The sequence below is a fragment of the Rhineura floridana genome, chromosome 9 (assembly GCF_030035675.1).
Source record: "Rhineura floridana isolate rRhiFlo1 chromosome 9, rRhiFlo1.hap2, whole genome shotgun sequence".
Classification (NCBI taxonomy): Eukaryota; Metazoa; Chordata; class Lepidosauria; order Squamata; family Rhineuridae; genus Rhineura; species Rhineura floridana.
In genome coordinates this window covers 126,429,598-126,442,264 of record NC_084488.1, presented here as the reverse complement: position 1 = coordinate 126,442,264, position 12,667 = coordinate 126,429,598, and the positions used below count along the sequence as shown (strand labels likewise).

The window sequence follows — 12,667 nt, the reverse complement described above, 5'->3', positions numbered from 1 at the left end:
ACCTGGCTGATTTCCCTACCAAACTCTGCCATCTGCCTGCAACTGCACTGGGACTTTCCTTTTATTTCTTTTCCTTAGTAGTTCCGCATCCCAAGCTTGTTACTGAGAAAAATGCACGTGAAGCACAAGCGCTTTTGCACACGCAAAAAAAGTGTTGCATATATGCCAAGGGTTATTACATTGCTGCTGTATTTGATGGAGGGTCCAAGGTAGAAAGCATCTTCTGCTGCCAACACTTGCTTGGGAAGATGACGGATGTCTGTCCAAGGAGAATCCAAGCACACTCTTTAAATTAGTTGTTGCTGCATTGGGGAAATTGTGCAACTGTAATGCACATCTCCTATGCTGCTTTCCTCACAACCTCAGCCTCCCAAGGCTGCTTTTTTATTTTTAAAAGTGTTGGGGTTTGCTACATGCATTTCCATGTGACACTGAGCTTGCTACTCGCTCACTCGCTCGCTCGCTCCTGTTGCCTGGAGCCATCTGCTCGTCAGGCACCATAGTGGGTTGCACTTTGTCCAGCCCTGGCTTTGGCTACATTAGTTGGGGGGGGGGCTGGAGGAGAATCCTGTTGTGGACTGAGGAGGAAGTTGGATTTGATTATCATTTTTTCCCAGCCTTCTGTTTCGGCAGCGCGAGACCAGGACTGTGAACTGCCATAAGAACAAAGGGTGGTGAGGGGAATCAGAGGTGGCCACTTCGAGCAGCCTTGGCCCCTGGGGAAATGGAACACATCCTGAATCCCTGCAGAGGGTTGCATCTCGGGGAGCGTTAGGGTAATGGAGGCTCTCTATAATGTTGGTTGCAGTCTGAGCATGTTGAATGCTCAGGGGCCCACCATGCTTGCATCTCTCTCTGTTCCACATCTGCTGCTTTGACTGCAGCTTTACAAACCATGATGATCGCATGAAAAGAGCGTTGGCAGTTCAGACGTCTCCATCATGCCCAGTTGTGAGCTTTCAGCACTCTTTCAGGTGGGCAGAGAAATATCCAAACCACAAATGCCAAAGCTGTAACAGTAGCAAACAGAGCCTGAGGAAGGGTCAGTTCACACAAGCATACAGCTCTCAGGTTGGTGCTGTTTCTTGCCTGGATTGAACCGTGCCTGAAGCAAATGTATCATCTGAATTGTTCGCCTGCCGTGCATGTCACAGTAGCCCTTCCAGACATGAGCTGAGTAGCATTGTGCCGAACAGTGACTTGTGTTAGGAGTGAACATTTGCATGATCTGTTTGCTGTGACCATGCCTCAATCTGGGCGGGCCTCTTCCTTGTACCAGCAGCTGTGTGAAAGCAGGGGACTCTCCTCAGGGGGCTCAGTGCAATTCAAGAAGGCCCTCCAAGAGCCCTGTGAAATTTCATTCATTCATCATTTTATTTGTATGCCGCCTTTCCACAACAAATTGCGCTCAAGGCGGCTTACAACAAGGTGGACAGAAAAACATCTCAAAAACAATTGCAAAACGATTTCCTAATAACAAAAAATAATAAGACAGTGACATAACAAGTATAATAAGCAAAAACAATTTTTCAACACTATGAACATAATAAAACCATTTTAAAGAAAAAGTTGTAGTATCACCCCCATCCCAGTAAACAACTGAACCAGGGCATTTTGTCACCTCATTAATATCCAGTCCTGGTGTAGCCGAGCCCACAGGCAAATCAGGAGGACACAGATCCAGCAAGTGGGCACCTTTTGCAAGTAAGAAGTTACTGGAAGTGTTTGCCCACTGGGCTTTTGAGAAGAGAAAAAGATAGGGGAGATCTAACGTCACCTACAGACCAGCAAAGAGGCTGCAGTGACCGTTGCCTTTGGTTATTTCCCCCCTCTCAGGCACTGCTGGAGACGGCCCTAACCAGAGTGGTCCTGCCGATGCCTATACTGGTTCTACCTCCCGTCATCATGTCTCTACTGGAAAAGTAAGTGTGGAAGGGCAGCAGGTTGGTGTGGAAAAGGAAGGCATGGGAGGGGGCAGGGAGGGAGCTCCCTTCTTAATGAAGGCGTGTACATGGCCGGCTGGGGTGGAGGGAGAAGGGGCAGGGTCACGGTTGCCAAGGGCACCGTTACGCTTCCTGCAGCCGTGTGCCATGGTAGCCAAGCGAGCTCTCGATCCAGACCTCCAGGGGAATGAATGGTTGGGAAGGGGGAGGAATCCAGGACCACTGCAGCAGTTAGAGCCTGCAGCAGCCTTTGCCTTCCAGATGTTTGGACTGCCATCAGCCCCAGCCAGCACTGCTGTTGTCCTTCCTGGTGCCGGTGGGAGTTCTAGTCTGAAGCATCTGGAGAATGCCAGGCGGCCAAAGGCTGCCCTCCAGTCTCGAAGAGGAGTGGGCTGCCAGAACATTTTGGAGGTGGTTCAGGGGTCTGGCATTAATGGCGTCCTGAGTCCTTGTGTTAAGAGTCGGAGAGGCACTGAAGGTTTCGCTGGAGGTTTTCTTTCCTGATGATAAGCATTCCGACCCCTTCCGAAGTGCTTTCTATGCCGATGGATGGGGGGCATAGCAGGTGGCGTTGGCAGGGGGGGCTGCTTATGAGTTCTCCTTCACTTTTCCTGGTTACAAGGAATTCCCACGTCAGTCCCTAGGACCAGGCAGGTCTGTCTGCCAGCCAGCCATGGAAAGTGGCATGTTCTCCTGGCACTATTCTTTGATAGACAGTGTGGAAGGTGACGTATTTTGAAAGGCTAAGAACATAAGAACATAAGAAGAGCCTGCTGGATCAGGCCAGTGGCCCATCTAGTCCAGCATCCTGTTCTCACAATGGCCAACCAGGCTGAGGGAAGTCTAAGTAAATTATCATTATGAAGAGTCCATTCTGAAACAGTTTTAATTAAATGTCCTTAATTAGCTGACTGATCAAAATTTGAAATGGACAGAGAGCCAATAGATAACTTCTAAAGCAAGGAATCATCTAATCTCCCCCCATTCCAGATGTGCTTAGCAGGGGTGAGAGAAGAACACTCTTGATGATGCTGAGAGACACTCTTCACGTGTGCCAGGACCGAGCCCTGGCATTTCAAAAAATGTCCTAGAACTGAGCTCAGTGGAAGCCCTGCAAAAACCTCCCTGGAAGTCTTGCTGTATTTTTCATTTTGTGTTATTTTATGTTGTTTTATTTTGTTTAACAAAATGTATATACCATTTTATCTCCCCCCCCCCGAAAAAACCCCAAATGGATTACATACATAACATAAAATATTTTAAGAAAGCATCACTAAAATCAACAGACTTTAAAAACAAGCATCTTAATTAATAAGTCTCTAGAGACAATTCAGCGCATCTGAAATGGGGGCCGGCTCGCACAGTGGGGTCTGTAATGGAGCGCAGGGCCAAGTTCTCTCCTCCGTCCGGGGCCTTCTTGGCTGTTGGGGACTTCAGTGTTCTTCCTTGAAGGATCTAAGATCCTAGCGGGGGGAGGATCAGCACAGATCTCTCCCGATCCTGGCTTGCTGCCAGTAGTGAGTGGCGCCTCTGCTTGGGTCCAGGAGCCCCCCCTGTTTCTTTTGCCTCTCCTTTAGTGCTCTCCATCTGCAGGCTGCCACTCCTTCCACGGCTTCATTCCTCTGTCTTGTGCTTCTTCCAGCATTCTTGGCGTCCCTCCCTTCATTCTCACGCTGTGCATTTTGGCTCCTGGAGACTTTGTCCCTTCCTCTCCAGGCAGCCTGACGTCGTTCCCGCGGCTGGAGTTCTCTCCTTGGGGCTCTGAGCATTCATGCTGCTTGGACACTCTGGGGAAGCTTCCAGCCCAGCAAAGTGGCATCTATTTTGAGCTGCCTGCTTGGTGCAAGGAAATATCCACAGATGCCTAGAGATGCTCAAATCACAAGAATAGTGTCTTCTCTGCGAGCCCCATCCACGCATGCTTGCATAGAAACCAGGAACTTGCCATTTCAGGGCACAGGAACTCTGTGGGCAGAAGCGATCTGTGGGAGCTCACTGTCAGCTCCAGGACGTGACTGAAAAACAGGGACCATTAATCTGAGGGCAATTTATTTCCCTGTGAGTAGCTTTAAGAGGACAGTCCTAAGGATCCCTGCTGGAAGGCATGTCCTTTGCTTTGGAAGTGGGGAACAGCCATGCAGCTCCTTCTCATTGGCCTCTGGGGAGCCCCAAATGTTCCACTGCCCACATGGTTAACCTCTCCCCTTTGGGTTGGATGAGCCATCCCTGTAGCTTGAGTTGGGATCCTGCCAGCCCCTTGCGATAAGCTGTTGCCCAGCTCACTGGCATTATGGGTTGTGGGCCAGGTGTGAGTTATGGGCAAGTTCTCTTGCTTAGGGCAGGGTGGGCAAAGCATGATCTGCAAGCTGCAGGTGCCCCTCCCCCCAGACACCCTCTGTATTTCCATTGTGGAGGAGCCTAAGTCTTTCATTTGAAAAAGGAGGAGGAAAGGAGGGATTTTGTGGCCCGGCTTGACCAAGTGTGGTGGCTTATAGATACGAGAGGAGCAGAAACGCAAGGTGAATAAAAAGGAAGCCAATCTGATTCTGTTTTCTGACTCCCAGGTTTTTTTCAAGGGGACTCAAGATGTTCACCTCCTGGGGGGTGGCAGTTTCAGAGTAGATGAAAAATTTCCATCTTGACAGTTAGCTTTGGACCTCCAGGTGATATGTGGCCCCCCAGACCTCTTTATCTGGCTCTCAGAGCCGCACCCCTCCTTCGCCCTGTTTCACACCCACATGTGGACTCGATGGGCTACAGGGCCCCTTCCAACTCTATGATTCTATGTTTTTGCCTGGCTGCAATATGTCCTTGAACTCTGATCGTGGCTCTGGAGGAAGGACAGGGAGGAGCGCGTGTGTAGAAACTAGCCTGCTGTGCAAAGTGAAAATTACATTTGTTGCTCTGCCTTCTTTTGCCTCTGGCCCCAGCCACCACTGGCATGTGGCCCCCGGGAGGTTGTCCAGAAGGGAATGCAGCCCCCAGGCTGACAAAGGTTCCTCACCCCTGCCCTAAGCGCTAAGTCCCAAGGAGCCCCGTGTGGTTTGGGGCCCGTGTATACCCCAACATCTCCTTGCCGCCATCCACTTCAGACCACTGTGCCATGTTCCGTATCACATTCTGCGCATGTTGCTGACATGAAAGAAGTAAGTCCGTAGCAGCTGCTGCTGCTCCTGGCCAAATGGGTCTTCGCAAGTTCTCAGGAGGAATGTCTCCACCAGACAGAGGCAGAAGCCTCAGCAGGAGGAAACAACCTGTGGGTGCCCCAAGAAGAGACGTTTCTTCCCACGTGCAAGAAGTCCGCTTTGCGTTCTGTGCCCTCACCTCCCCCTTCAACAATTCCCAGGGTCTCGGGATCGAGGCATCGGTGGCAGTTCTGTTTAATATAAACATGACACTTTCCCGCCCCGCCCTGAATCTGTCAGTTTAGGAGCCTTCGGTTAACTCCTGTCATATTTAGTTTAGCTTCTCACACCTTCTAGGAGGCAAGTGCCGTTCTGGAGCATGAAACTCGATAACTCCTTTGGAGTTCCGAGAGCAACTTCCATATGGAAGACTTTGCAGAACCCCCTGAAAATGCCGACAGCCAGCTGCCACATTATGCAAAAATTGAACCACTCATCAACAACGTGCTGAAAGTTGAATGAAGGTGTATTTACAAGATCTGCGAGTTGCTGTGTCTGCAGAGCAGATGTACTCTCTGCATAACTTTCTATATGCATGTCATCTTAGAGGGAGCAGAGACGAGGAGGCCTTCCTATTTTAGACTCACTTGGCACCTACCAGCCATTGCATATCTTGCCAGGCCTGAGGCAGGATCTCCCACCCTGGGCTGCCTGCCACAAGAGCCTTCCTGTCCACAGCCTGTCAGGAGCAAGCTTTTGTGGTGGTGGTGCTGGTGGCTCTGAGTGGGACTCAGCCACGGGGAGGCCTTGCAAAAAAAACCAGACAGAGCCCTTTTCCTGAGCAACACGGTCGGACACAGTGGAGCGTAGGCACCAGCGAAGGGCTCCTGCGAGGGTGGATTGAGTTAAATCAGGGTGATATAAATCAACAAAGGAAAAGTGTGTTTTCAATCAATCAATACTACTTCATGGATTTCCTAAACAATGCTGCAAATCTGACCACGATACCATATTAATTTACAACTAAACAAGAGTATTATTTCCACTGTTGATTCATTCTGACAACCAAGTCTTGCATCTTTTTGTCACACTATATACATTTTTTTACCCATAGAGGAGTGTCTTCAAATTTTTCCTCTTGAATATGTATGGTTTTTACACGGGATTCCCACCCACCCCCAAGGTACCATCAAATAGAGGCATACATCGGAGGCTGTAGTGTTGTCTGGTAAAAATCACACATCCAGTGCTTGCCAGCACTGTCATGGCACAAAAAAGCATGGGTTCAAGATTTGGATCTGTTGGAGAGAAATTGAGCCATTTTGGTAGGGGCACCTGAACTGTGGAATGCCGTGCAAAGGAAGACCCACCTGTCCCCAACTGCAAGCTGCCCTGGAGTTCCTTGGATCAAAAAGCACAGTGTAGATGTCTTAAAATGAAATCTGGATGCTCCTGCATTGCAGCAAAGAGGAAATCTGATTTACTGGGCAGCCTGTCCTTGAAGCAGGAAATTGACTTGCCTCCTCGGGACCTTCAATGGGAGTTAGAAAACCCACCAGGGCATGCCTAGCATCTGTAACTTGGGGCACATTCCAGACACAGCATTTGTTTTTTAAGGCTATTTGCTAACGTGAAATATAATTCACCCCAAAATGAATTTATGCTGGGCATTAATTGAACATTTGCTGACTGATTAAAACCAGGTGAAGGGAGTATTTGGAGTTAGTTATCCCAGATCCCCATGGGAAGCCTGCAGGCAGGACCTGAGTGCAAAAGCACTGTCCCTGCCTGCGATGTCCAGCAACTGGTATTCAGTGGCATATTTCCTCCGACTGTGGAGGCAGAGCAGAGCCATCATGGCTAGTACCCTTTGATATCATTATCCTCCATCACTGTCTCCTATGGAAGCAAATTCCACAGGTTAACTATGTTCTGTGTGAAGAAGTACTTTCTTTGTCTGTCCTGAATCTTCCAACATTCAGCTTCATTGGATGTTCATGAGTTCTAGTGTTACGAGAGAGAGAGAAATTTAATTTAATTTACTTTATTGGATTTCTTAGTCGCCCATCTGGCTGGCCATCCAGCCACTCTGGGCGACGTACAAAATGAACAAAATAACACAAAATGACACACCAATACAATAACATTAAAATCTAAAAGCGATAATGGTAAAATCTAGCCCACCCCAAAGGCCTGCCTGAAGAGCCAGGTCTTCACGGCCCGGCAGAAACTCATTGTAGAGGGGGCCTGGCGGAGATAATTTGGAAGGGAGTTCCATAGGGTGGGGGCCACAATTGAAAAAGCCCTCTCTCTGGTCCTCACCAGTCTAGCTGTTTTGACTGGTGGGATCAAGAGAAGGTCTTTTGAGGCCGATCTTGTTAGGCGGCATAGCTGCTGATGCTGGAGGCGCTCCTTCAGATAGACTGGGCCAAAACCGTGTAGGAATTTAAAGGTCAGAACCAACACCTTGAATTGGGCCCGGCAAGCAACTGGTAGCCAGTGCAACTCTGAGCACTGGAATTATGTGATCTCCCTGGCGGCTGCCTTTAATCAGGTGCGCCGTTGCGTTCTGAACGAGTTGCAGCTTCTGGACCGTTTTCAAGGGTAGCCCCACGTAGAGCGCATTACAGTAGTCTAGGCGAGAGGAGACCAGGGCATGTACCACCGATGGGAGCAGATGATTGGGGAGGTAGGGGCGCAGCCTCCGTATCAGATGGAGTTGATACAGCGCTGCCCGGCTCACAGCTGAAACCTGAGCTTCCATGGACAGTTTGGAGTCAAGAATGACCCCGAGGCTGCGGACCTGGTCTTTTAGGGGCAGTTGTACCCCATTGAGCACCAGGTCCAAATCCCCTAACCTTCCCTTGTCTCCCACGGACAGTACCTCGGTTTTGTCAGGGTTCAGCTTCAGCTTATTCCTTCCCATCCAGGCACTCACCGACTCCAGGCACTTGGATAGGGTTTCTACAGCTAACCACGATGAAGATTTAAATGAGAGATAGAGCTGTGTGTCATCCGCATATTGGTGACACTGCAGCCCAAATATCCTGGTGATAGCCCCCAGCGGCTCTATATAGATGTTAAATAGCATCGGGGAGAGGATGGAGCCCTGCGGCACCCCACAAGTGAGAGGCCAAGGATCCGAAATCTCATCCCCCAATGCCACTCTCTGGTACCTATCAGAGAGGAAGGAATGGAACCACTACAGAACAGTGCCCCCTATGCCTAACCCCTCCAATCGGTACAAAAGGATACCGTGGTCAACGGTGTCAAAAGCCGCTGAGAGATCCAGGAGGACGAGGAAGGTGCCTTCACCCCTATCCAACGCTCTCCTCATATCATCCACCAAGGCGACCAAGGCTGTTTCAGTCCCATGTCCAGGCCTGAAGCCCGACTGAAATGGATCCAGATGATCCGCTTCCTCCAAGTGCACTTGCAACTGCTTCACCACCACCCGCTCAACCGCCTTGCCCAAGAATGGTAAATTTGAGGTTGGGCGAAAGTTGTTTAAACACTTTTCTCTATCCAGTTTCTCCACTTCATGGATAATTTTATACACTTCTATCATGTCACTTCTTACTCGTTGCCTTTTTTCTAAACTAAAAAAGCCCCAAATGCTGCAACCTTCTATAATAGGGGAGTTGCTCCATCCCTTTGATCATTCTGGTTGCCCTTTTCTGAACCCTTCCCAACTCTACAATATCCTTGCTGAGGTGGGGCAAACAGAATTGTACATAATATTCCAAATGTATTCACTCAGTTTGGAGAGGTCCTTTCTGGAGCTCTTCACAATCCGTTTTTGTTTTCATAACAATGAATTTAGTATCATCAGCAAACTTGGCCACATCACAGCTCACCCCCAACTCCAGATAGTTTATGAACAAATTAAAAAGCACAGGTCCCAATACCGATCCTTGGGGGATTCCACTTTCAACACCCCTCCATTGGGAGAACTGTCCATTTATTACTATTCCCTGCATCCTGCTGCTTTACCAGTTCCTGACCTACAAAAGGACCTCTCCTCTTATTCCATGACTGCTAAGCTTACTCAGGAATCTTTGCTGAGATACTCTGTTGAAAGCTGTTTGAAAGGCTAAGGACACCATGTCAGCTGGTTCACCTCTATATGGTTATTGACACTCTCAAAGGAATCTAGTAGGTTAGTGAGACAGGACTTACCTTGCACAGCCACGCTGGTTCTGCTTCACCAAGGCTTGTTCTTTTTTATGCTTGGTTATTTTACCTTAAACTATACATTCCACCAGTTTTCCCGGGACAGACATTAAGCTAACCTGCCTATAATTTCCAGGATTCCCCCCTGGATCCCATTTTAAAAAACAGTGTTAAATTGGCCATTCTCCAGTCCTCGGGTGTGGAGGTGGATCTTAAGGACAAGTTACTTTTTTGTTGTTAAAAGATCTGTAATTTCAAATTTCAAATTGTTTGAGAACTCTAGGGTGGATGCCATTTGGGCCCAGTGATTTGTCAGTTTTAATTTTGTATATTAGACCTAGAATTTGATCTGTCGTCACCACTATCTGCCTCAGTTCATCAGACTCCCTTCCTGCAAAAGATAGTTCAGGCACTGAGATGTGCCCTATATCTTCCGTTGTGAAGACAGATGCAAAGAATTCATTCAGCTCCTCTGCAATTTCCTTATCCTTCTTCAGCATACCTTTGATTCCCTTGTCATCCAAGAGTCCAACTGCCTCCCTAGACAGTCTCCTCCTACTAATATATTTAAATATTTTTGTTTGTTTTAGCAATGTGCTCCTCAAATTCTTTTTTAGCACCCCTTATTGTCTGCTTGCATTTCTAAGTGTGTTCCTTTTTGTTCCCATTCAGACAAGACTTCAGTTTTTTGAAGGAAGCTTTCTTGCTGCTAACATTGTCTTTAACTCAGGTTCATCACTGGACTTGCTCTATATGTTGTTGTTTTTAAACAATTTATTTTTAATTTGCAAATATAACAGGAAAAAAGAAACATTGTCAGCTGACATTAACAATGAGGATATTCCATCAATCCTAACTTAAACATATGAATTGATATAGTTAATAATGCAGTTCAACTGTCCAAATAGGTATCTAACCAAGCCTGACAATTTTAAGCCCTGCATTCAAACCCGGAGGTGAAGTAAGATCTTCAGACCACTGAGTTTTGGATGATGGTTGTTTATCCTTCCAGCCTTGCCATTCAAGTCTCATTGCAACTCTAAGGGCTTGCAGGGTCCACTTTTGTTGTCCATCTGTTAGTCCCCACACTACAGGAATATAACTTAAGGGAGTGTGAACATCCACAGATATTAAGGATTTTCTGAAAACATGGTTATTTATTTTTATTCATTTATTGATTTCTATTTAATTAATTTATTTATTTTTACTCATTTAAGACATTTATATACCATTCAATTATTTGCATTTCTAAACGGTGTACATAGGAACAAACCATACAGAAAATGAAACAATAAGACAATAAAAAATTAAATAAATAAAAGATAAATAAGATTCATTAATTAAATTAAAAAATAAAAACTTATCATGAAACCAAAGACGACCTTAAAGTGCCTGCTGGAACAAGTAAGTCATAGTCGTGTGCCTGAAGTTCAATCATATGAACAATAATTTCTGACCGAAAAGAAGATGCCTCAAGGAGATGTTTTCAGCATCACATCGGCAGCATCTTGCCAGGTTCTTCCAATAAGGGTCCTGTGGAGTCCACTATACCCAGAACATCATTTTTTGTTGAATCAATTTCAGTTTTAAATCACTCTCTCTATATATTTAAACAAATCTACTAAGTACAAGCTTCCTTTCTTCCTAAGCTTTTGCTCATTTTCAGGGGAGGGGGCTTTATATTTATTTATTTATTTTCATTTATATTCCACCTTCTTTCCACCAAGGAGCTCAAGGTGGTGTACAGAGATGGTTCTCCCCCTCTCCATTTAGTCTTCTAATAATTGTTGGTGCCTGGTTTTTAAAAAGGTGATACTGGCAGTGTTGGTCTCACAAAGAGTGAAAATAGTTAGCAGCAAGTTTGACCTTCAGTCCCCCAACCACCCCACTGAGATGTGGGGCAAACACTGGCGGCCACTGAGGCTTTCTCCTCCTCCTCCTCCTCCTCCTCCTCCTCCTCAGCTGCTCTTGGGATGCTGCCAGATGTGGGCAGAATCACAAAAGGAGGCTGTTCCTTTATTCATTTGCTATTGTGGATGCCGTTGCCACTGTAAGTCTCCCAATGGTGCCAAGATGTGCGTGGGCTGTGGGGGCGTCTGCGTTTCCACCAGAGAAGACTTGGCAACCAAGCCTGTGGTCCACGTTGAGGACGTTTCACTCTTTCCCTTGTTTTCTTATTTGAGCTTAAAGCAACAGTCTTGGGTGTCTGCTAACAAGGGGATGGATGTGTTTTAAGCTCCGCATAACACAGGCAACAAGTGTAGGGAGGCGGGTCTCTGGAGGGTGCAGCTTTGCATAGGCTCCCTTCAGGGCAGCCCCAGCAGTTTTGGACTTGCTGTGATTTGGAGAGCAAAGATGTAAAGACAGGGAGTGGGCGGCCCTCGCGGCTAATTGTGAGTCATTTAGACTGAACTTTGCAAATGGTAGGATCTGAGTCCCAATTAAGACATTACACTTCATGTGTTAATTAAGTCTTTTTCTTTAAATCAGGCCACAACTCCTCTTAATTAGGAGGCTATAGCCATTGTAATTTGAACTGGTCTGAGTTTAAAACACCCATGGCGGAAGTCTCACCTGGGAGCCGCACCAGTGAACACTCTAAATTGGTTTCGTTCCCTTTCGGTGATTATGAGGAGCCCAGCAGGGCTGTAATTAAAAGGGTGCAGCCTCTGTAGAGGAGCAGAAGGTGGCTGAATAAGGAGCACCACTGCGGCTCCCAAGAAGCCTGGATGGGTGAGTTTCTCAGCACCGGCTCCAGTGGACGAAGAAGCACAAGCTTTGGTGCATTGCAAAGGCCCAGATCTGTAGCTGGTGGTACTTGCAGCGTTGCTGCATTTGATGGTGCTAAAGGTGGCACCATCATCTCAGCTAACTGCACTCCACTGGGACAGGGTGGTGGAGGGGAAGGATCAGGAGCGTCTAGGTATTTGCCATGGCCCACTTCACCACCAGCCAGTCCTCTTGATGCCACTCACACAACCACTTTTATTTGATCTTAATTATTTATACTCTGCTTTTTCAAAGCACTGGCAAACTGAGGACACAGGCTGGGTTTGGCTTTGTGAGGAAGTGGCCGGGAAACGGCGGGTGAAGTTGCAAGCTGGATCTGCAGAGACATTGTCATCTGCTGAAGTGTTTTATTTTCATCGTTTTCTTGTTAGTTCATATCATCATTAATTTGCTTATGCAAATACATTTCACATCGCTTTAAGTTACGTTCAGCTGCTTTAGTTTCAGTTGTTTTGTTTAATTTTTTTATCAGTTCTACAATACCATTAAGCTTTGCACATGAATAAACTCTTGCATTCCTTTCCGTTTCCAGCTTTGAGTCTGTCTCTTTTCATTGGCTGTCCTTTCCTCCCTGTCCCACTGGTGTGCTTGCTGCTGAGCAAATTGAACCACGATTGAAGGATCCAGTGGAGGCTA

The 12,667-nt window shown here is 47.1% G+C and overlaps 1 protein-coding gene across 10 annotated transcripts in view; it reads left to right on the top strand.

The window, feature by feature from the left end:
• The window catches only part of SFXN5 (sideroflexin 5), a 150,268-nt gene that overhangs the window by 103,886 nt on the left and 33,715 nt on the right, over positions 1-12,667 (top strand). For 9 of the 10 annotated variants that reach the window (XM_061583705.1, XM_061583715.1, XM_061583714.1 and 6 more), the window contains one exon: positions 1,837-1,922. In XM_061583705.1, coding sequence (XP_061439689.1) covers positions 1,837-1,922 — 86 coding nt within the window. Of the gene's footprint in view, positions 1-1,836; positions 1,923-2,933; positions 3,315-12,667 lie in introns of those variants that run through there. The other variant, XM_061583713.1, reaches the window with a different exon arrangement.